Source organism: Triturus cristatus, chromosome 7, assembly GCF_964204655.1.
Source record: "Triturus cristatus chromosome 7, aTriCri1.1, whole genome shotgun sequence".
Taxonomy (NCBI): domain Eukaryota; kingdom Metazoa; phylum Chordata; class Amphibia; order Caudata; family Salamandridae; genus Triturus; species Triturus cristatus.
In genome coordinates, this window is record NC_140590.1 from 7,192,156 (window position 1) to 7,217,043 (window position 24,888).

Here is a 24,888-nt window from a genome sequence, read left to right on the forward strand (position 1 = left end):
CGGCCTCTTAATAAAATGGTGTGCACACACGCCTGGGCCCCGGCCGGGCCTCCGGTGATGCGATGTGCAAATAGTGAACGGGGCAATTAAGAGATTTGCACCGTCACACACACTCTAAATGGTGTGCGCCTCTGACTACACTGAGGCTCTTTATTAATTTATTAAATTGTGTTGGGTGCGCGTGCGTGTGGCGCGCAGTTGTCTGCGCGGGTGGGGCCGGGGCTGATGACCGACCAATGCCATTTATTTTGAATTTGTTGTCGGACATGCGCATTGCGGAGCGCCCGCAATTAAAAGTGCGCGTGATGGTGAGACTTGTGAGCCTGAGGTGAGCGAGGGTGAGGCATCGTGACACAACCACGCTACAACTAACGCCCTGGTCAGAGACTGAAAAGGACCGTCACCGGGCCATAATTTAAATTATTACTAGCCTCTGCTGCCTGACTAGCTTGCCTTTGCCCTGCCTTTTGTGCTGCCCGGCCCCGCTCGCGCCTGCCTCTGAATCTGAAGCTGCAGGCCAGCCCTCAAGTCATCCTCGTCCGGTCAGGTGAGTCTGTCCGAGGCATGCGAGGGGGCCCCCTGCACTCCAGGGGCCCCCTCGCTCAGCAAGCCTCTTCTGCTGCTGTTCATTATGAATTAAATGGTGCGCACGCCCGCCACCCGTGACCCGACCTCTTATAATAAATTAAATGGTGAGCACGCACGCTGGGCCCCGGCCGGGCCTTAGAGGCACTTTATAAATTAAATGGTGCCTTGGTGCGCACGCATGAAAGAGGCTGTAAATGCAGCCAAAGGAATGGTGTGTGGGCGCGGCACTGCAGGGTGGCCAGGCTGTTTATTCATTCATTGATTCGTATACAGACGGATGAGGACAGCTATATGAGGAGGAGATATGTGTCCCCTACTACAGCACATGCATAACCTGTAGAATTCACAAGAGTCCGGGGCAGATTTACGAACTTTTCATGTAAACAAGCACAGCAAGCAGCAGAGCTGCTGCGTTGTGCTAAAGGAAGAGAGTACACAGTTTCACTGGAACATAAGTAGGTGAAGGGCATTCGGACTCCTGTATTGGTTTGTTTGTTTCAATAACATTCAATAACGTCGAAGGAGTGCATATAATCTGCATTAGAATGTTATAGGAAGAGAGAGGACTCTTCGATTCCAGGGTCTTGCAGAAGAAAGCTGTAGACATCTTTTTCTTTCTGCAGGCAAAAGGAAGACACACCATGCTCTAGACGGGTTAATCGCCCAACTTGGAGATGCAATAGCTTCCGAAAGCACAGACAGAAAAAACAGCTCTCATTTTACGGAACAAAACCTCTGTTGTTCTGATAAGGCGCGGAGGTAACAGCGAGGTTTTCTAGCCTGCTCCTTTTGGCGCTGAGAGTAGCTTATGCAGAGACACAAAGGAAGGTGTTAAAGAGCCGATGCAGAAAAATTCTGATTTACTATTATAATGTTGCAATTAACAGCATGACTCAAATTCATGCTAATAACTCAGCTTGCCCGTTGTACCGTAGCTCAGTCGGCGTACAGGTCTTTCCACTAAATTTTCTGTAGGCTGCCACCTCCACTAAATACTTTATTTTTATCGACTCGGGCTGCACTCCCCTGGTGCAGACTGGTTTTTCAAATGTCCATGCATCTTCTTTTTAGCCTGCGTTATCTGTGCGTCTGTCCATGGTTGATCATTTGGCACTATAGCTGATTTGCTTAAAATCAACAGTTGTTAAAATTCAGCAGCCACTTGAAATACTAAGTTTCTCGTGCTACTTTTTCTTTTTGTGCCTCCTCAGAAAGAAATGCAAATGTTGAGTCTCTCAGGGGTGTCCAACATAGGTCTAGGAGAACCGGATCTATGCAAGATATTCAGCTTTTCACGCACTATGCAAACAAATGCAATTTAGAGTCATTTTATGTGGATGTCGTCTGTTTGGATATCCTAAATATTTGGCAAGGGTCTGGCCCTCCTGGACCTACCTTGGATGCCCCTGTATTTTCTACAGCGCAATGTCTGCCTTTCCGTCATAACGCAGTCTTGAAGTGGTCCTTGTCATTGCTAAGGTGCAAAGGATTAAAAAATACCCAATGTAGCTATTTTGAGAACAACTGACTAAGGATGCTATGGTTTGCTACCAAGTTGGTAATATGCCGCCACCATTGACTGTAATATTTATTAGAAAGAGAAACTTTCTCCAGCATGTGTGTGTTCTTGACACCACATTGCCAGTGCAGCCCATGCCATTGACAGGAAGTGTGGGTGGGCATATTTATGATATAGTTTTACAGTGGCTGAAAGTATTGATAATGTGGTCATAATAGTAAGAAGCATATTAGTAAGGTGAATTTTATTGACATCAGATTAGATTTAACCCCATCAGCGCGGCGCGGATTACCGCGCTGTGCTGAAGGTTCTATTGCGCGGGCGGGGCCATGACGGAGCGGTTCCGTCATACGCACAGCGCAACCGATGCGCATGACGGAACCGCTCCGTCATGCGCATCGAAGGGGTTAAAAAAAAAATGTTTTCAGAAAAGCTGTTTTTTCAAAATCCTGACTGTAAGGCCCTGGGGTGCATGGGTGAGGCTGCCTTATGTGTTAGTTAGCTTGGCATGGCTTTCGGATGCCTGATTTCTTGAATGACCCTATAAGGGGCAGGACTCGATATTTGAGTGCTTGCCTCAGACCAGCCCTGTTTGATGTTGCACCATTGTTGTTTTTAACCCGAGACAGAGTGTAGTAGATTGTTTGATGAAAGTGCGACTCTAAAGATTATTTTGAAAATGTAAAAAATCTGTGATCCTGCTGTTTTAAATGAAAGGTTATATTAAACATAAAACTATGGGATCAACACTGTAAGAATCGGACCACCTTATAAGAGCTGCTATGTCATGTATGTTGGGTTACGGTATAATGAAATTGCATGATATGTTATGTTGTTCAATAGTATGGCGTGCCACGTTTTTCTATGCGTTACGTTGTCATGCTTTTAGATTGTGTTATGGAACCGGGCTGTGATACGGCACACCATTGCTGATTTAAAGAGTGCTGTAGGCAGAGAGAGGTCTACTTAAGTGTGCTAAGACACACGAGGGAAGGCTTATACAGCCAGCTCCCTTGCGTGGGTGAAGGGCACCATCCGGCAGTTTCCAGCTGCATCGCCTCAGTCTTTGTGGGCAGTGCCAGCACCTCGGAGGCATATTTCCACTTGAGCAGGAAGTGGACCTAGAACCTCTTTGCATTCTTCCTCTTTGGGGGTTCTGTATTTCTCTTCTCAGTGAGAGGTGGTGGGAAAGCGTTGCTTCTATTGGGATGTTTTCAGTGTCTGGCAGACCCCAGTTGCGCAGGCCGCTTTCCAAATGAGGCTTGATGGGAGCTAGGCTCCGCCTGGCATTTTTCCTCTCTCCTGGTATCCTGCTTCCAGAGGGGTGTTGGCCCTTGACCAGCTCTGGCACAGCAGCTATATCAGACCCTCCGTTCAGACCATGTGGCTTCTGTCTGCCACCCACGCTCCACCCTCAGGTGCCAAACATTACAGACAAAGCAGTGACCTTTGATGGAAAACATGCAAAAGAAAGAGATACAGATTTAGTGGTGCTTCTCTGGTCTATTTTCTATGTTCTCTGTAAGAACATGGGTATGACTGGGTATCCCTGTGCACTGTAAGGTCATAATTTACTATGTTTTAAAAGTCCACTTGCAAGAGTCATGCTGGCTCGCTACGTACCATCAGCCGCGGTGCGTCCATTGGGGCGTAGGGGCGTAGCCCCACCAGCCCTGCCCGCGGCTGCCATAAAATAATTAAAATAAATGTACGTGCTATTAAAATAAATGTACGTGCTTAGCACGATATTTATCCGGCGCCGCAGGGCAGCACCCGACTGAATCGGGAGTGCGCAGGGGGGGCGGTAGTTGTTTTCCCGCATGTATGCTTCGGGCAGCAACTTGCCCGAGCATGCACATTAAAGTCCCCAGGGCCAGGGCCCCATTAGCTAGTAGGGGGGGGGTGCAGGTTATGCTGGCGGCAGCCCCTGGCAGCAAAAGGGCGACAGGGCGAGCAGTTAGTGTGCCCTCCAAGCCAATCCTGGCGCTGCATGCAGCGCCAGGATTGGCCGGTCACCGCGCAGCACAGCAGGGGCAATCCATATTGGATGCCGAGCGTGGGTGGCTCAGCCGCCCTGCACAATGGCCAATCACTGTCTCTGACTTAATGTAGTCATGCAGTGATTGGCCATATGCGGCGCGCGCCGCTGTTGGGATCCGGTTCAGCCTGGTTAGGTAACGGTTCACTCGCCTGAGTCGCCTCGTGGACCTCGTGGGATGATTGAAGTCCTTCAATTCTGGCATGCAGTACAACCCGAAGACTGAGGTAAGTCACTGCATACTCCATTACTGCATGCCTCGTAGAGCCGCTATAGGCTCGACCTAAAAACTATGAAGTGCACGTTTGCACGATTGTCTCAACCTAATATATTGGACATCCGTTTCCCATTCCTGGACTTCGCTTTACATATCACTGTGCGGTCCTAATGGCCCAATTAAAATGGACCAAGACTACAACTCCCAGAGTGCCCTATTATATAGAAGAAGAGCTAAAAAAGTTATTTACCGGTAACACGAAGTCACCCTAACGCAGCAGCAGCCTTACGGGAAAGGCAGCAGAAAACAGCGCTCCAAGTCTCACCCCAAGACGCTACGCTAGCAGATCATATCACCAATGCATTCAGCCCCTCGCGTAGATATCGGTGCGAGATAGCAATACCCCTGCTCCACGACCTACCATAAAGCAGCATAATCCGAGGCAGCTGCAATAAAAGTCTCACCCAAAGCCGCGTAGAAGGCCATAGAACTACATCGGATACTCTGGTATCATACGCTGTCCCAGGTCTCAGCCAAGACATCCGCAGCCTCACCGCAACCTAACCACTGTCCCAGGTAAGCCCAGGGCGGATGAACCCAGCTGCAGGACGCCCTGCGGGCAGCATCAGCTCAGCGTGCGCATATAAACTAATTGTGACTTGCACTTATGTTGGCTGTCTATTTACTTACTTATCTACTATTGCACGACCTCTTCTGATGTTACTGTAAAACGAACCGTTTGTCCCGAATTTTGACCTAATGTCCTGAATTTTTTACTCTCACAATCCTGAATTTGCACCAATGCCAGTTGTTTACCCTAATTTACGTGGATGCCTTTTTTCTGCGATTACAGTGGAATTTAACATTGACTCTGTGTGGCTCGGATCCATCCATAGCAGTCCAGAGTTGTTTGTTTGTATCAGGTCAGCTGTGTGGGAGGTGGGCCGGCTGAATCAAGTATGCTTCTTTAGTGAGTCACACAATTAAAAATCCATTGCGGTGTTCAGAAATGTAGTGAAAATAAGTTAAAAATGAATCTTAAAGAGTGAATAAAATAGCATTCATTTTTGTTTAATAATCTCAGATTGTACCCTGGGTGTATTCTGCAGACAGTTTAAAGTTTTTGAAAAAGTTAGAAAACGGTGTGTATTTAAAATGACACATCAGATGGTGTTTTCAGTTACTTATTTATACAATCGAAATAATTCACTAAATCGTAGCAAAATACCATTTCAATCTGTTTTTCACGTAAGTGTATTTTATAAACGTGCATTACTGCAAAGGTTTAGTTGTTTCAGACTGCTGTACAGAATGCTAGTGGTTGAAGAAAAACTCAAAATAATAGCTCTGTCATTTTTTGGCCTACCACAATTCTCGCCCCCAACACAAATATTTAAAAGGATAGGGATGAGCGGGGATTGAGACAAAAGGCCGGTTCCCTGGATTCAGCCTAGCTCAGTATCTAAACAAAGGGGAATACGCGTGCTTTCTTCCCTGCCTTCTCCTCCCGCTTTGGGTCCCGGTTCAGGGTCCTGTTCGGGCATTGGTGGTTTTCGGAAGGAGTACCATAGTATAAATGAGGGCAGCCGAGTGAGGCTCCACGTGTTGAAATGTATTTGTTATTTTGACCTTCAAGTGAAATACAAAACGTGATGCCTCTCGTTCAGCTTTGAGTTGTTGGCAGCAGGTATCTTCATTTGAGGGCAGAGGCCATCTTCTGAGAGAGTCATTGTAGTATCTTCTTTGTTTATCTGTAGCCTACCTCCTCTAAGGGCGGGTACGTAGCAGTAAGTGGTGGCAGGCAAACCCACTGCTACCTCTCGTCTTCTTTATGTAGATTTATATAGCGCATACTCGACCTAAAGGCATTGGAGCGCTTTACACGAGCACCAGTTACGTTACACAACGACACATTCATTTTTTTTGTAGGAACGTGCTGTAGATTAAGTGATTTTCCCAGAATCACAGGATGTGGAGTCGCCCAAAGGCTCGAAACTTGGGTTCCCAGCTCTAAAGTCGGCAGCTCTGGCCGAGAGACCACATCCTCTCATGGAGTTCATACGAAACTCGCTTAATCACTCTACACCAAACGCGCCAGAGGCGCAGGCCTGAGAGGTAGTAGCACACTTGGATGAGTTAGTAAACTGTTTTCCATGGTTAGAAACTCTAGGGGGCTGGATGAGTGATTAGCCAAAACTGCTCAAGCTGGTTGTGAGATGCTTGCCGCGCACCTTGAGGAGTTTCCCTGACGAGCGCTCGCACTCCAGCTTAACATTGTATATCCTGTGAGCGCCTTCTCAGTTTGCCACTCATGCGTGCCCCATATAATTGAGGTAACATTTTATTTATTACAGTACCACAGCGGGACACGCACGCAATTAATCGTGTGTCACGTGTTATTTTGCCTCTGCAGCCTTCGGTGACACACTCACCGTGACAGTGTGTCATACAACTTCAGTGAGCTTAGCGCTTCTTGCACATTTCTATTGCCAATAATTCAATTCTCTTTTCCCCACCGTGTGCCATTGTTTTACAGTGATTGACTCACAGCGTAATTCTGCCTCCTTCAACCTTCAGTAACACACTTACCGTGACAGTGTCATCCACCTTCGCTGACACGCACACCACTTAGCGCGCCTCACGCATTTTGTATTATCAGCAGGTTAACTCATCCCTACTGTGTGCCATTATTTTACGGTGCCATACACACCAATTACTAAAGAACTCCTACTAATTGCTCATATCCTTATTGCTTGTTCCAGCTACTGTTGACATTATTATTTCTAAAATAACTGTTGATGTCTCCTTGTTTCTGTTTTGTCGCAGTTGGTTTTTGCATCCTATCTAATCGCCTAGGACTCAGTTGGGTTTATGTGTTCCCTCCTGTTTCTTTTTCTCTTTCCCTTTCATACAGTGCAGTAAGGAGGCTTTCTAGTTTGTGCTGCTGTGCAACTTCTTCTACTCTTAGAGCGAGATTTCCATGAGTCTTATAGTCTGAATTCAGCACCTGAGCATAATAGGACAGAATGTATGAAGCTCTGTGGTAATACTGAATAAGCAACTACCTATGTTATGCCATCTATTAATGTAATAACTGCACTTTCACAATTGCTTTATTAACCTTCCTGCTTTCTCAAATGTGCTTGAAAATGCACGATTTTTCTTCTTTTTTTTCAAAATTTTCTAGGGGGGGGTAACCCCCCCAAACCCCCCGTTTGGGGTTCGGGCTCGCTCGCTGCGCTTGCTCGCTACGGTGCTGTATGCTAATTAGTTTGCGCACCACCACTTTAAAATCTCACCCACCGCCCCTGTGTACCATAGAGGGACTGGTCTTATAAAATATGCCAGGGCTGCTTTGGGTTCCCGGTCCGGCACTGGCCAGAGAGCCTTGACTGGCTCCAGAGCATGGGGGCCCCCTCCATGTACTTTGCAGGGGGGCCCCCTCAAGTTTCGTTACGCCACTGGCTGCCCCCCCAGCCCCCGCGGCTGAGTCGGCGGAGGTGAACACTCCTAGGAGAGGCCGGGCTCAGCGTCGAGGCGGAGCCTCTTCTGGGCGCTTTATGTGACCCCGTCTTGACCCCGCCTTGAGGCTCCTGCAGTCACCCGAGTGGGCGCGACCGGAACCCAAAGCAGAGGATGGAACCATTATAGGTCGACACCAGCACCGTGCACACCGCCTGCACAAACCAAGCCCCTGCAAAACAAGAAGAGCCTTGGCAAAGACACGCTGTTTAGGAGCTGGGCTGTACAGCGGCCCCGATTCTATCTATGCAGTGCGGCCAAAACTAGTTTAAGCAAGCATTGGCAAAACCATCAGGCTACTGTCCAGCATGCGTTAAAATCATCAGTTTATCTTATTTATTTATTTATTTTGAAGGTTTTATATAGCGCTAGTTCCACCCGAGGGTTTCAGAGCGCTTTACATCAGCAGTGGTAATAAACAAGAGAGCAACAATAGTAATGAACGAAACAAAGTATGCAGGTGGTGAGACAAAACAAAAGGAACCCTTTAGAGAACAGAGTGAGAAGGGTGCATTTACGATAAACAAAAAACCAATTGAAAGAACAAGAATGCCGTTATAGATACCAATTTAACAGTATGCCAAGGAGGGCTCGGCGGACATAGGAGGGTGTGGGGGAGTATAATGAAGGGGAGGGGGTCAGGAGGGCGTGTGGAGGGAGTGAGTGGGTGCGAGGGGTAGGCGGGGTTGCCTAAGGCAGGAGGAGGTAAAATAGTCAAAACGGAGATCCGGGGATTCATTCCCCCAATCTTTAGTGGGGAGCTGTATTTTAAGGTTTCTTTCGAAGCTGGCATAGGAGGGGTTGTGTTGAGGGTCTTTGGGGGGGGGCGTTCCAGATGTTGGGGACCTTGCCAGAGAAGGAGCGGGATTGGGAGGCGTTTTTTTTTAGTAGAGGAGGTATGAGAAAAAGAGTGTTGGAGCTTCTCAACGTTCTGGCGAAGCAGGCTTTATTGAGTTTAGTTCACAGGTAGGTTGGAGTCTTCTGCTGGAGGGCTTTGTGCGTAATACAGGCAATTTTATAGGAGGATCTGCCCTCGATGGGGAGCCATTTGAGGTCCTTGAGGGCAGGGGAGATGCGGTCAAAACATTTTTTATTTTTTATTTTAGGAGTTTTATATAGCGCTAGCTGGACCCAAGGGTGTAAATTATGTACAAATAGGCAGTACAGAGTATAGTAAAACATGGGGATCGAGCTGGGTATCGAGCGAACAAAGGCGCAGTCAAGTCGAGCGGCATGGGGGTGCAGGTCAAACGAGACGAGCCTCTGACGAGTTTCTTTGTTCACAACGGATGAGTTTCCAAGAAGTTTTCTTGATCCGAGTCATTGTCACCGGTCATACAATTAAAGTTAGGTAGGGTGCCGGCTAGGGTGCATCCTTGGCTCCTATCAGTTCGCTCGAGAACGGTCGAGGAAGAGGACTTTGAGCGAATTTTTGAATTTTGGAAATGAGGGGATCGTTCTGATGTGGGGGGGATGGAGTTCCAGATTTTGGGGGCGTTTCCAGCAAACGATTTTGCTGCGGTTTCTTGCTTGCGAGTTTTCAGTGGGATGAGTAGCAGAGTGTTAGAGCTCCTGAGGTTCCTGGACTGGCCGGCCCTTTCGAGTTTGGCAGCCAGGTATTCCGGTTTGCCTGTGTGCAGGGCTTTGTGGGTGAGGCAGGCTCTTCTAAAGCCGGCTCGCAACTCAATTGGCAGCCATTTGAGTTTTCTGAGTGCCGGGGAGATGTGTTACATTTATTTAGTCCCGGTGACCATTCTGGCTGCTGCATTGACGGTTGTTTTCAGGGGGGCGAGGTGCGATTTTGCTGTCCCCGTCAGGGCTGCAATCCCGTAGTCAATTCTGGAGAGCAACAGTATTTGGGTGGCTTGTTGAAGGTCCTTGGACAGGAGGTAGGGTTTTATTTTGTACAGTAATTTAAAATAGCGGATCTTGTAATGTTTTTTCATGTCCAGTTTCGGGTCTAGGGTGATACCTAGAGCTTTTACCGAATCCGCCAGGATGAGGTTTCCATTGAGGGCATCAATAGCTTTGAGCCATTCTGCGATTTGTGGGTTTTCATCTTTGTTGGAGATGAGGAGAATTTCCGTTTTCTCTTGATTGAGTTTCAGGTGATTGCTTGAGAGCCAGTTTGGTACCTCTCCGAGCGTGGCGTTGAGTCTCTGGATGTTGTCAATGGAGGTGGTTTCCAGATATAGCTGTGTGTCATCCGCGTATAGGTGGAAAGGGATGTCGGATATTCTGAGTAGAGAGGTAAGGGCTTCGATATAAATGTTGAAAAGCTGAGGGGAGAGCACTGATCCTTGTGGAACACCCCTGTTGACGGGGTGGAGGTCGGACTCAAAGTTTTTGATTTTTATTCTTTGTGAGCGGTTGTGGAGGACGGAAGAGAACCAGTGGAGGACCGTCTCTTCAAGACCAGCCCTTTCTTGTAGAACCTTGATGAGCAGTTTGTGATCGACTGTATCAAATGCAGCCGATAGGTCTAGGAGGATGAGAAGGCAGCATTGGTCCGAGTCAAGTGACCTGTGTAAATTTGTTACAGTTAGACACTGTAAATAAAGTTTACAGTTTGTTGTTAGTCTGGTTGCGAGGTTGAGGACGGATTTGATGGGGGCAAGGTGGATTTTGGGAGCACCAGAGAAAAGGGCATTTCCGGAGTCGATTTTGGATAGGACAAGAGACTGGATAATTAATTTGAAGTCTTCGGCTGGGATAAAAGGTTTGATGTTTTTGAGATGCCGGAGTGTGAAGAGTGCACTTTTTGCTGAGTTCTTTACATGGGAGTTGAGTGTGAGTTTATTGTTGACGGTGATGCCGAGTGATTTGACAGAGTCGGCGAGGGAAAGAGAGCAGTTTAGGGCATTAAGGTCAGCGATCCATGTTTGGATGGGGAGAGGGTTGTTTTTGGGAGAGAAGAGGATGATCTCAGTTTTGTTAGGGTTGAGTTTAAGATGGTTGTTGCGGAACCAGGTTTGGATCTTGGTTAGTGCAGTGTTAAGGTGCAGGATATCAGCGTGGGATTTTATTTTATAGTACAGTTGGGTGTCGTCAGCGTACAGGTGATAGTTGATTTTGGCTTGTTTAAGTATGAGGGTAAGGGGTTCCATAAAGATGTTGAAAAGGGCAGGAGAGAGGATGGATCCTTGAGGGACACCTAGGGAGACTGATGTTGGGCTAGAGAGGAAGTTTTGAATTTTAATTTGTTGGGTTCTATGTTGGAAGTAGGAGGTGAACCAGTTAAGGACAGTGCCATTGAGGCCGAAGCGATCTTTGAGTGTATTGAGTAAGGTTGGATGATAAACTGTGTCAAATGCAGCGGTGAGGTCCAGAAGGATGAGTAGCTAAGGTGATAAACGCAGCTGCAACTTTCGGCTGCCCAAAGTCTTGGGGGCAATCGACTATTGTACCTGTGTTTAAAAAGGGCGACCGTAGTAGTCCGCTATGCTACAGGCCAATATCTTTAATTAACTCTGTAGCAAAAGTGGTAGGAGTAATCCTGAACAGGCTAACAACATGGGAAAATGAGAATAATGTTATATCCCCAATACAATATGGCTTCAGACCTGGCCATTCAACAATAACTCAATGTCTGAACCTATATTTGATTGTAGGGAAATACACCTTGGCCCGGCAGGGAACCATTCATATGGCTTTTATGGACCTATCGTCCGCTTTTGATTGCGTGGATAGAGGTAAACTATGGGACATCATGCTAAGGATGGGCGTTGAGCAGAATCTAATTCATGTACTGGCTGACCTGCATTCAGACACAAGGGCTAATGTCCGTTACACTCAAGATTTGAAAGTGACAGGTGACATTAGAATTAATCGGGGAGTCCGCCAATGATGCATTCTAGCACCATTTCTGTTCAACCTGTATATCAACGAGTTGGAGGATTACTTGATAAGAACAGGTGCGGATTACCCCTACGTCGGCCGAAAAGGCGTCCCAGTTCTGCTCTACGCGGATGATGCTGTCCTTATTTCAAGGACAGCAATTGGTCTCCAGATACTCCTAAACTCATTTTATGATTTCATGAAGTCTCGAGGCTTAAGCATTATTAACTCAAAGTCTTACGTTATGAAAATAGGCCAAGGGTCGCGAAAATCTAATTCTTTCATCATAAATGGGGAAAAAATTCCAAACTCCAAAACCTTCTCATATCTCGGGGTCCTCCTTGATGATCAACTAACCTGGGGCCCAGCTGTTGTTAAAAAGAAGGGCTAGGTAACACGCGTCAACACAGCCTTGCTTAAATTATATCAAGCCAAGAGCATTGCCACTGCCTGTTATGGCAGTGAGCTCTGGGGCTATAGCCAGATGCGAGACCTGGAGGTTGTAGAAAATAATTTTTTAAAGAAGGTTTTGAGGCTGCCAAGGGGAGCCGGTAACTTCTCGGTACACGAGGAGTTAGGTGTACCTTTTCTTAGTGACAGATTAGCAGCAAATCCCCTATTATGTAGGCTGAACTCTTGGCTAAACAATGACATACCCCTTACTCATGATATATTAAAAGAAGCCTTAACATGGGATGGCAGGTTCAAGGTCCCGTGGCTGAGGTATATTAACGACCGTCTCACTGAAATGGGACGGCCAGACCTGTTCTTAACTCCAAATTCCATAACCAAAGCTGATGTTATTCTTGTGAAAAGAACATTCATGTCAACTAGGTATCTTGCCCGGGAGGAGGGTGAACTGTTGAAAGACAGTGTTAGGAAACATGCCCTACTTAAAACATGTCTACGAATGGAACCATATCTATCACGGCCTATGTCTGGCTATGAACGCTACTTATTGACACGGTTCCGTTTTGACCTATTTCACCTCCTGTTGGCGTCACCGAGAGGGGCCCATCGAGGTCAAGTGTTACCTGCTTGCGGCTGCGACGGGAAGTCTCCGCAAGATATGGTGCACTTTTTATTTATTTGTCCTTATTATACAGTACCGCGGAAGTTATATCTAAAGCCTTGCTTAAAAGATTTAAATCTTATACAGATCAAACCAGCCCTTTATTACCGTCAACTCCTGAATTGCGACTGCACTCCATTCATATGCAGTTTTTTGAAATTAGCCATTATTTTCAGGAAAAGTATGGAGGGTTAATTATGCTGCTACTCTCATTGTACTTTTTAACCTTTTTATCTTGATTAATTATTTATATTCTTAATTGTTTATTCTGTCTGATGCTCTGGTTCTATAATAATTTTGTAACTTATTTTGTCTCACAAATGATCTGGATGGTTTGTTTTTAACTGCATACTTATGAAATGTGTTTATGACTGTATGTTTATGAAATGTACTTTTATGATTGTAAAGAATACAATCGAATAAAGATATCTGTATCTGTATGAGAGTAGGTAGGTCTCGCCCTTGTCCAGGGCAAGGTGAATATCATCTACTATGTTGAGCAGTGCAGTTTCGGTGCTGCAACCTTTACGGATGCCAGATTGAAGGGGTCTAGAAGGTTGAACGTGTCAATGTGTTTGTCCAGTTGAAGTAGGGTGCACTTTTCGAGGGCTTTGGAGAGGAGGGGGAGATTGGAGATAGGGCGGAGATTGTTGGGGTCATTGGGGTCAGCCATGGAATTTTTGGGGATGGGAGTGATTTGTCCGAGTTGAAGGGAGATGGGGACATTCCCTGTTGAGAGGGAGGTGGTAATGATGTTGGTCCAGTTGGGGACAATGACGTGTTTGAGATCTTGGACGAGTGCGGAAGGGAGCAGGTCTTTAGTGTGGGAGGATGGTTGGAGTTTGGATAGGATGTTGAAGACTTCCCGTTCAGAAACAGAGTAGAAATTGTGCCATGAGGCCTTATTTTTAAGCGGTGGGATAGTGAGGAAGGGTTCAGGAGGGGTATGCGATTGGAGGAGGAGTGAGGGAGTCAGGGGTGTTTTCAAGGGGAGGGATGGATAAGGTGTAGTATCCAGGGGATATTGAGGGGTGAGCGAGGGTCGAGTACAAGGAAAGCACGGTCAATTTTGGCAATTTTTTCATTGAAAAAGTTTGCAATTTCTTCACATTTGTTAGTGGAGGCCACCGGGTTGAGGGGTGCAGGGGAGGTTTGATTTCTAATAATGTTGAACAGTTCTCTAGGTCTGTTTTTGGCATGTGAGAGTTGCAGATGAAATAAAGATGCTTTTTCCGAAAAGATGTGTTTTTTGTAAGAGGATCTTGCAATTCTAAGGAGAGCGAGATGGGAGGGGGGAGGGTGGTGTCTCCATGTTCTTTCAGCCAATCTAAGTGAAAGTGCTCAGTGAGCTCATTTGCATTTGAAGAGTGGGGGGTGAGACTAAGTTGGGATTGGAGTTTCTGTTCCAGTGCGCCAGGTGGGATTTGCTTAAGATTTCTGGTCGCAATTGTAGTTTTATTGATTTTTATAGGGGCGGGTGGGGCTGGAGGGGAGATCGTGAACAGAATGAGATGGTGGTCAGACCAATCGATAGGGATGATGTTGGATAACGATGACAGATCATGGTTGGAGATGATGGCGTCTAGAATAGCTCCTTTGGCGTTGGTAGGGGAGTGGCAAAGTTGCTTGAGATCGCTAATCTCGAGAAGGCTAATGAGAAGGTTGATTGTAGGATCATCGAGTTCATTCCAGTGCAGGTTAAGATCTCGTAGGAAGAGATTTTTGGAGTTGGAAAGTTGCGATTTAGATAGAAGGTCCGATAGTTCTTAGACAAAGGGAAGGGGTTCGCCAGGAGGGTGGTAGATGTTATGAAGTCGTATGGGGGGACCTTTTCATTTTAAGTTTGGCTCCTAAGTATTTCAAAGGTTGTGTAGTCATTGTTATTGATTGGGGAGGGTGTAGTTCTTCTTTAAAAATGATTGCTAGACCACCCCCTATTTTTTCAGGTCTGTCTCTTCTGAGAATAGAGTGTCCAGGGGGGGCAAGAAGGTCAAGGATGGGTGTTGAGTGGTCTTTGAGCCAGGTTTCAGTGAGGAAGGCGATGTCGGTATCTTCGTTAAGATTGGTTTCTGAGATTTCGGTCGCATGCTGGACGGCCGAGCGGCATTCACAAGCATGCAGGTAAGGGGTTTAGGGTTGGTGTTAGGGGCGGGGAGTAGTTGAATGACAGTGAGTTGAGGGGGGGGGGTCTGGGGAGCTAGGGGAGCCAGGGATTCTACTAGTCCCCAAGATAACAGGAATATTGGCTTGAGGGGGGAAGTTCTTTAAGTGGGGGTTTGTTAAATTAGGCGTTGCAGAGGACAGAGAGGTCGAGGGCTGAGTAGGTATTCGAGGTTCGAAGGGGTTTGTGAGAACGGGTGAGGAGAGGCGGTGTTAACCAGTGCTTGGATATGAGTGTTTTCGAGGGCTAGCACATGGGGCAGAGGGCCAAGAGGGGCGGGCTGTGGGTTTGTAGGATTTGAACCGATTGAAATCTTTTCTGAGTAGGGTAAGTTCAGTAACCAGGGTGGAGAGATTGTAGTCCAAGTTACGAAGTGTCTGGTTGAGGTTGGTGAGGAGGGAAGTGGAAGTGGCTGGAATGGAGGCAGAGTTATGGACAGATTGGCTAGGGTGAGAAGGTTTATAGCTTGGAGAGGGTGGTTCGCCGGGAGGGGTTGATGTGGGTAGTTTAGAGGTTGAAGGAGGAGTGGGGAAGGCCAGGGGAGGGGGGTGTGGGCCGGTGTTGGGAGGGAGGGGTGAGTGTGATGTATGATAGCCTGGTGGGGAGTGAGGGGGAAAGGGGGAGAGGTGAGGGGAGAATGTGAGGGGCAAGAGGGGATGTGGTGACGACGTAATGGGTGGAAGTGTAGTTTGTGGAGGAAGGGGCAAGGACATGAGGGTTATGGTCGTTATGGGACGGTTTAGAGGGGGAGGAGGGGTGCTAGGGAGGTGATAGGGTGTTGGAGGTGGACGGTCATTAGGGGACATGGGAATTTGGAGGAGTGTATTAGAGGAGTAGGGGGGCCGGTTCCAGAGAGGGAGGTAGAATAGGAGTTAAGGAGAGGGATGTGTCATTACGGGTAGGAGTGTCATGGGGAGGTGGAGTTTGTCTCTGGGAGGCAGAGGGGAGCTGAGAGGGGGCAGGGGAGGGAGCTGATGAGGGGAGGGGGGAGAGGATTGCGACAGGGGAGAGTTCAAGAGAGGGTGACAGAGTAGCAGTTGTTGTACGGGGATTGTTGTTAGGGAGAGGGTTAGGAGTTGTGGCGGCTGTGCGGAGCCAGGGGTTTTGGGACTGAGAGGCTGTTGGGGGAGGAGGAGGTAGTGACAGCTGGTCAGAAAGAGTGCTGAAGAGGAGTTCAAACATTGTGAGGTGCTGCTCTGAGGCTTGAATCAGGATGTTTCCAGTTTTGAAGATGGAAATGGCTATTTTACCAGGGAAGAGAGGTAGGAGAAGTGGAAAGTTTGTAACCGTGGGGGATTTTAATTGCGCTAGAAATTGGGAGGTGACGTAAAAAGGTGTTCTTCCATTAGGAGGGGCATTTGGTGTAGAAAATATAGTTAGTTTTAATGGGGGACGTGGGGCTGTGGTAGTTGTCTTGAATTAGGGTTTCAGGATGTCAGATTAGAAATTTATGTTTAAGATTCCTTTTTGCGTTTTTTGAAAGGTTGGGAGGGTATGGAATGGTCCAAGATTTGGGTCCATGTTTGGTGAGGGTGGGGTGTTTGTCGGCAAGGGCAGGAGGAGGGCGTGGTGCGTGGATGGTATTGAGGTGGGACATGATGGTGACGTTTGGCTGGGGGAGAATAAGGAAGCGGCAAAGAGAGGGGGGAGGTTTTGAAGAAGGAGGTTTAGGTAAGAGCGCGGAGGGAGAGGGTGTGGGAAGGAGGGAGGGGTTAGTTTTGGGAGTCACAGCAGCAAATCTGGGGGGGAGTAAGAATGATGCGGATTGCTGGGGTTAGAGGGGAAATAGGAGAATTTTGGGCAAGGTCGGAGTGGGCGGGGGATAATAGGATTTGGAAGGTTGCCAATAGGAAGCCGAGAAAGGCAGAGGTTGGTGCCCAAGACGTTGTTCGGTGTTAATAAGATAGGGGGGGGCAGTGGGTTGGGGTATGGGTTAAGAGGAGGTATGCAGAAGTGTTAGAGTGAGGTTAGATTCAGAGTTTGAGTAGGCAGTAGTGTTTCTCAGTAGGTGAAGAATGGCAGATACATTGTTAAGCAGAGAGGAGTATTGTTATGTTAAATGTTATGTTATGTCAAATCAATTTGTAACACACACAGATACTTGGCGGAGTGTCCCGGCATGAAGTGAGAAAAGGAACCGCAGACCAAAGCACTATTCAAACAGAAGGGTTTTTAACTTTTTTTAAAGATCACAGAATCTTGAGTACTGCGTAACGCCACGGGTAAAGCATTCCATGCCAGGGCAGCCTTACACACAAAAGAACTCCCACCTAGCCTCTGGCGTTTGAATCTAGGAGTCTGCATCAAAAATTGGGAAGATGACCGCAACTGTCTCGCACGATTATAGAAGGAGAGCCTCTTCTGAAGGTAGGAAGGACCCAGGCCATATAGGGTCCTATGGGCAATAGCCAGGGTTTTGAATTTTATTCGAGACTCCAATGGGAGCCAGTGCAGAGAGAGCAAATGTGCACGCACACTACACCTGCGAGATATACCCAGCAGGAGTCTGGCGGCTGAGTTTTGAACGACCTATAGTTTGTTCAAGAGGTAGCCAGAAATGCCCACATAGAGTGCATTGGCATAATCCAAGCGAGACAAAATCAAAGCACGGACAACCGTTTCTTTGGACGATCTTGGAAGAAGGGTAGAAACTTCCTCAAGGCTTTCAATGCACCAAAGCAGGTCCCAACCAGCTTTTTGACCTGGGTAGAGAAGGACAGATGCTCATTGTACCAGACCCCCATGTTTTTTGCAGCAATACCCATTGCTTTAGGCAAGGGAAAGCTGGGGGGCCATAACCTCTCTCAGAAGTTAGCTGGAAAAACGCCAAGAGGACCTCTGATTTCTCTTTGTTACATTTTAGCTGTGCCTGAGCGAGCCAGCAGAAGACCGAAGAGAGACAGTGTTGAGCCGCAAGAACTGAGTCATCATTGAATGAATAGGGAGGTGTGCGGAAATGCAGGTAGTGAAAAACAACAACAGTAATAAAAAACATAGGATCAAGGCAGGCAGTTTACTACGCATACATAGTCCGATGAAACGGCAAATGACTAGGAGGGTATGAGTGAGATTTGTGAGAAACACAAAAAGATCATAGAGCCATAGAATGAGTAGGTCATAGGACCGTTGCGGGTGGGCGATAGTGCGTACGTCTATGGATCAGATTAGACAGCGTCATGCCCTGGGGCATGTCACAGAGAGCCGGTCTTCGGTTGTCCGCCTGGTCAAGCCCCCAAAGAAGAGTTTTAGAGCGTGGCGTCGTGAGGGATTTAGATCCGGGGGTCATGGGTAGAATGCGTGGGATTTCTTGGCTGCTCCCCCAGACCAGGTGTGCATCGATCATGGCCTCACTTTATTATCCCTGTAATGAGGTAATGGAGGGCCCATACCAGGTGGCTGAGGGGGGACTCTAATACAGCCAGGGGATAAAGGTGGATCACAAGCGAGCCGGAGGGCTCATTTGGGTCGGAGGCATGCAGGAACCTCCGGTATTTGAGTGTTTGGGACTAGGAGGGGTCCTTAGGCTCCATGATGCAGGAGCAGGCACAATCTGAAACCATGACTTCAAAGCTTCAGGGGCTGCTAGAGTACCAGGAGTTCAGCGGTGGGGCCTCGGTGAAGTAAAAAAATCCAGTGAAGACCTTGAAGGAGGGGTGGGGGCGAGGGGAGGAGTTTTTTGCAGAAAAACCAGTCGGGGAAAACAATCCGGTTCAAAGTTAAGCGATGACTCTTTACCTTCAGCGTTGGACCTTCAACTGCGGCATAAAATCGTGGCAGTGTTCCTGAAATCAATCGGAGGTTGGGAGAGGTCATCTGTGCAGCCGGTGAGGGACCGTGCTGCTCTGCAGCGGAGGTGGAGATCGGGATCGACTCCTGCTACCACCCTTGCGGCAAACAGAGACGCCATCTGGGATCATTATGAGAGACTCGGCTTCCGAGGGGGGCCTGTCTGATCAGGGCAGTGAGCAGCAGGGCGTCCCTATCGGCCAAGCGAGGATAGAGGGGTTCCAGTAGAACCTGTTAATACATTATATCAGCCTCACGGAACCTTGGGGCAGATTTTCGTCGAGGGTCAGGGGTCTCAGCGGGCCCAAGTGAGGTATCAGGCTCGTGGGATCTCTGGGCCGTCTCAGTGAGTTTTCAGGCATGCAGCGGGGAGCCACTGCTCAGACCTACCAGGTCCCAGGCGAGGATCAGGGGGGGCTTCAGTGGCCTAATTCCGGCATCGACCACAGGCGAGGCTTGAGGGGACCCAGCAGGCCCAAATCCCCGCATCGGCCTCATGCGACCTCAGTGCAGTCCACAGGCAGGGGTCCCAGTGGGCCGTCTCGGTGAGTTTCAAGCGGGCAGCGGGGAGCCACTGCTCGGACCAACCAGGTACCGGGCAAGGATCAGGGGGGCTTCAGTGGCCCAATTTTGGCATCAGCCTCAGGCAATGGTGAGGATTGAGGGTGCAGTGGTGCAGAGGAGAGTGGAGGGGATTGAGGTATAGTGGAGTGGAGTGGAATAGAGTGGAATGGGGTAGAGTGGAAGGCATTAGAGAGTCATGGTGTGAAGTATTGTGGAGTTGAGTGTCTTGGAGTGGAATGGACTCCGTGAAGTGTCATAGAGGGAGTGTCAAGTGCAGTAACGTAGACTGAAGTAGAGTGTCTTAGAGTGGAGTAGAGTGTCTTAGAGTGGAGTAGAGTGTCTTAGAGTGGTGTAGAGTGTCTTAGAGTGGAGTGGCATAGAGTGGAGCAGACTGTGGTACAGTTAAGTAGAGTGGCGTAGAATGGCATTGAGTGGAGTAGAGTGTCTTAGAGTGGAGTGGCATAGAGTGGCACAGAGTGGCATAGAGTGTGGTAGAGTTAAGTAGTCAATCAATCAATCAATCAATCAATCAATCACATTTGTAAAGCGCACTACATACCTGTGAGGGTCTCAAGGCGCTGGGGGGGGGAAGCTGCTACTGTTCGAAGAGTCAGGTCTTGAGAAGTCTCCTGAAGGTCAGAAGGTCTGCTGTAAGCGGAAAAATGCGGTGCACGAACCAGATGCGAGCGGCAGCAGCGGGCTCAGGGCACACAGGTGGGGCTGTGTGGCAGTGAGGGGAGCGACCTGCCTGGGACAGGGTCAAAGTAGTGTGGCGTAGAGTGGAGCTGAGTGGCGTACAGTGGAGTTGAATGGCGTAGAGAGGAGTGGCATAGAGTGTCGTGGAGTATTGTAGAGTGGAGTGGCATAGCATAGAATGGAGTAGAGTGGCGTAGAGTGCGGTAGAGTTAAGTAGAGTAGCGTAGAATGGAAGAGTGGAGTAGAGTGGTGTAGAGTTAAGAAGAATGGCATAGAGTGGAGTAGAGTATCTTAGAGTGGAGTGGCATAGAGTGTGGTAGAGTTAAGTATAGTGGCATAGAGTGGAGCTAAGTGGCGTACAGTTGAGTTGAATGGCGTAGAGAGGAGTGGCATAGAGTGTCATGGAGTATTGTAGAGTGGAGTAGAGTGGCATAGCATAGAATGGAGTAGAGTGGCGTTGAGTGCGGTAGAGCTAAGTAGAGTGGCGTAGAATGGACTAGAGTGGAGTAGAGTGGCGTAGAGTCAAGAAGAATGGCATAGAGTGGAGTAGAGTGTTTTAGAGTGGAGTGGCATAGAGTGGCATAGAGTGGAGCTAAGTGGCGTACAGTGGAGTTGAATGGCGTAGAGAGGAGTGGCATAGAGTGTCATGGAGTATTGTTGAGTGGAGTAGAGTGGTATAGCATAGAGTGGAGTAGAGTGGCGTTGAGTGCGGTAGAGTTAAGTAGAGTGGCGTAGAATGTAATAGAGTGGAGTAGAGTGGCGTAGAGTTAAGACGAATGGCATAGAGTGGAGTAGAGTGTCTTAGAGTGGAGTGGCAAAGAGTGTGGTAGAGTGGCGTAGAGTGGAGCTGAGTGGCATACAGTGGAGCTGAATGGCGTAGAGAGGAGTGGCATAGAGTGTCGTGGAGTATTGTAGAGTGGAGTAGAGTGTCTTAGAGTGGAGTGGCATAGAGTGTGGTAGAGTTAAGTATAGTGGCATAGAGTGGAGTTGAATGGTGTAGAGAGGAGTGGCATAGAGTGTCGTGGAGTATTGTTGAGTGGAGTAGAGTGGTATAGCATAGAGTGGAGTAGAGTGGCGTTGAGTGCGGTAGAGTTAAGTAGAGTGGCGTAGAATGGACTAGAGTGGAGTAGAGTGGCGTAGAGTCAAGAAGAATGGCATAGAGTGGAGTAGAGTATTTTAGAGTGGAGTGGCATAGAGTGGCATAGAGTGGAGCTAAGTGGCGTACAGTGGAGTTGAATGGCGTAGAGAGGAGTGGCATAGAGTGTCATGGAGTATTGTTGAGTGGAGTAGAGTGGTATAGCATAGAGTGGAGTAGAGTGGCGTTGAGTGCGGTAGAGTTAAGTAGAGTGGCGTAGAATGTAATAGAGTGGAGTAGAGTGGCGTAGAGTTAAGACGAATGGCATAGAGTGGAGTAGAGTGTCTTCGAGTGGAGTGGCAAAGAGTGTGGTAGAGTGGCGTAGAGTGGAGCTGAGTGGCATACAGTGGAGCTGAATGGCGTAGAGAGGAGTGGCATAGAGTGTCGTGGAGTATTGTAGAGTGGAGTAGAGTGTCTTAGAGTGGAGTGGCATAGAATGTGGTAGAGTTAAGTATAGTGGCATAGAGTGGAGCTAAGTGGCATACAGTGGAGCTGAATGGCGTAGAGAGGAGTGTCATAGAGTGTTGTGGAGTAGAGTATTTCCTAGAGCGGAGTGTGTAGGAACGTGCCTCTTTTGGTCTTGTTGGAAGACATTGAAAGGCATGATAATGGGCCTCGCTGAAAAACTCAAAAGGAGATGGGATGCTCTGTTGCCCTGCCTGCTTTTTGCCTACAGAGAGTTGCCTCAGAAGGGAGTAGGGTTTTCACCCTTTGAACTTCTGTTTGGCCACCCTGTAAGAGGACCTCTCTCACCTGTGAGGGAACGATGAGAGAAACCCCATCATGTACCGAAGCAAGATGTGGTGGACTATGTACTAGGCCTTCGTTCCAAGATGGCAGAGCACATGCAGAAAGCATCCAAACACCTTGAGGCCAGCCTGGAGCTTCAGAGGCTCTGCTATGACCAAAAGGCTGCACTGGTAGCATGCCAACCAGGGCAACAGGTGTGGGTTTTGGAGCCAGTATCTCCAAGGGCCCTCCAGGACAGATGGAGTTGAACCACCTCAAGCTCTATTATGACAGGGCTGGTGTCACCATGCTGAAGATTACCGATGAGGATCAGGAGACAGAGAGTGAACCTCCCCCTGACCTCCTCTCCTGCAGACCCCAGGATGGGTCAGTGGATGGAGTTGTCCACTCAGACTCCCTCTCTGCCCAACAGCAAGCTGACTGCAGATAGGTTCTGCAACAGTATGCGCACCTCTTTTTCTTGACCCCTGGTCAGACACCCTGGTGTATCCATGAAGTGGACACTGGAGGCAGCTTGCCTGTCAAAACCAAAATCTATCCCCAGTCTGACCAAGTTAAGGAAAATATCAAGGCCGAGGTCAGCAAGATGCTGGAGTTGGGGGTCCTAGTCCCCAAACCTCATCCACAGGGTGGAAAGAGAGAAATGAGGTTTTGTGTGGACTACAGAGGCCTCAATACTGTCACCAAGACAGATGCTCACCCTATCCCAAGAGTAGATGAGGTGATAGACAAATTAGGGGCCGCCAAATTTCTAAGTACCTTTGACTTAACTACAGGGTATTGAAAGATTCGCATGGCCCCTGGAGCAAAAGAAAAGACAGCATTCTCCACACCTGATGGGCACTTCCGGTTTGCTGTGATGCCCTTTGGTCTAAAGAAAGCCCTTGTCACCTTCCAAAGGTTGGTGAATCAATTCCTTGCTGGGTTAGAAGTTTTTAGTGCAGCTTATCTTGATGATATTGCTGTGTTTAGCTCTTCCTGGCAGGGTCATCTAGGGAAGGCTTTACAGGGCCTGCAAGGTGCAGGCCTAGCTATCAAGTCGTCCAAATGCCAGATAGATCAGGGAACTATTGTGCACGTGGGTCCCCTTGTAGGTGGAGGCCAAGTTCAACCGCTACAGCCTAAATCCAGACAATTCTGGACTGTGAGGTTCCAACCACCCAGATCCAAGATATGGCATTCCTTGGCTTTACTGGGTACTACAAGAGGTTTGTGATGGGGTATGGTTCCCTTGTGACTCCCCTCACGCACCTCACCTCCAACAAGATGCTCAAGAAAGGTAACTAGGCAGTGGCTGCCAAAAGGCTTTTGACACCCTGAAAGAGGCAATGTGCTCAGCACCAGTTCTCAAAGCTCCAGATTACTCCAAGCAGTTTATTGTGCAGACTGATGCCTCCGAGCTAGGGATAGGAGTGGTCCTGTCCCAGACCAACGATGATGGCCAAGACCAGCCTGTAGTTGGCAGGCGGTTACTCCCCAGGGAACAGTGCTGGAGTGCCATTGAGAGGGAGGCATTTGCTGTGGTTTGGTCCCTGAAGTAGTTGAGACCATGCTTGTTTGGTACTCACTTCCTGGTTCAAACTGACCACAGACCTCTCAGATGGCTAATGCAGAGAAAACCCTAAACATTTGAGGTGGTCCATCTCCTACAGGGAATGGACTTTATGGTGGAACATAGACCTGAGACGGCCCATGCCAATGCAGACGGCCTTTCCAGATTCTTCCACTTAGGCAATGAAGACTCTCTTGGGAAAGGTTAGTCTAATCCCCTTTCGTTTTGGAGAGGATGGGGTTGTGTAAGAAAGTTCCCCTATTTGCATGGTTACCCCCACATTTTGCCTGACATGTGATGCAACTTGATTTGATGTGCCCTGGGTCCCTGCCAATCAGGTTCCTAGGGCCTGTGTTCTTTCGCAAAACTGTAGCTTTGTACCTGCAATTGTAACATCTCTGTCCAGAGGTTGGCCCCTTGTACAAGGTCCAATAGGCACCAAGGTCACTGAGACCAGGGAAGGCCTCTAAGGGCTGCAGCACCTGTTGTGCCACCTTAGTGGCCCTGTACCTTAACACACACACACTGCCACTGCAGACTGCATGTTTTGGTGCTGAGAACAGTGAAGAGTCGTCATGGCACGCATACCCATGTGCCATGCCTGCAACTCACTACCTAAGGCCTAGGTAAGTCACCCCTCAAGCTGGGTGCACTAGCCCTCAGGTGAGGGTACAGAGGTGTGAGCCCTGTACCCCTACAGTGTCCAAGTCCCTTCTTAGACATTGTAAGTGCAGTAAAGCCATAAAGAGAATATGGCCTGGGAGTTTGTCATCACAAACTCCACAGCTTCATGATGGCTGCACTGAAAAGTGGGAAGTTTGGCAGCAAACGTCTCAGCACAATAAACCCTCACTGATGCCAGTGTGGGATTTAATGTAAAATGCACTAAGAAGGCATCTTAGAGATGCCCCCTGAAAAATAACCAACCTTGGTGGGGTTTCTGAATGTCTGCCCATCATTTGCCATCACCAGACAAGTTTCTGGACGCCTGGGTAGAGGACCTCCGCTCTCTGGGTCCAGAAACAAAGCCAATCCTGGGCAGAGGTGTCATGCCTCCTCCCCCAGGATGAGCTGGGTCCACAAGGGGGAAGCTTCAAAGGCCTGCCGCCTTTGGACGCAGTCCCTGCCTTTTGCTGACACCAGCAACTGGCTCCCATCGATTCTGACTTTGGACAGGAGAATTGGTAGGGAAAACAAGCTAGGAGGAGAGATGTGCCCACCTTTGCCAACCCCACCCCTCAGGTGGGGGAGGCGAGGTGAAGCAAACATCTCAGTCCCCTCTATCTTGATGATGAGGGGACCCAGCCAACTAGGGAGACGCTCATGCCCCCCTCCCACTGGAGGGTGGCATAGTAGGGTGTGCACTCACCCCAAGGAAGGGAGCCATTAGACCCAACCTGCACACCCTTTAAAACCCCGAAATGTAGTATTTAGGGACAATCCTGAACCTT

The 24,888-nt window shown here is 48.4% G+C and overlaps 1 protein-coding gene across 2 annotated transcripts in view; it reads left to right on the plus strand.

Annotated features, from left to right (window-relative positions):
• The first annotated feature begins 342 nt into the window (after positions 1-342).
• Positions 343-24,888, plus strand: part of LOC146808676 (uncharacterized) — an 86,727-nt gene continuing 62,181 nt past the window's right edge. Inside the window, exon 1 of one of the 2 annotated variants that reach the window (XR_014965481.1) lies at positions 343-547. Coding sequence is in view for 1 of the 2 variants with exons in the window: in XM_085614212.1 (XP_085470338.1) it covers positions 4,349-4,372 (24 nt within the window). In the remaining variant the exon portion in view is untranslated. Of the gene's footprint in view, positions 548-4,292; positions 4,373-24,888 lie in introns of those variants that run through there. The other variant, XM_085614212.1, reaches the window with a different exon arrangement.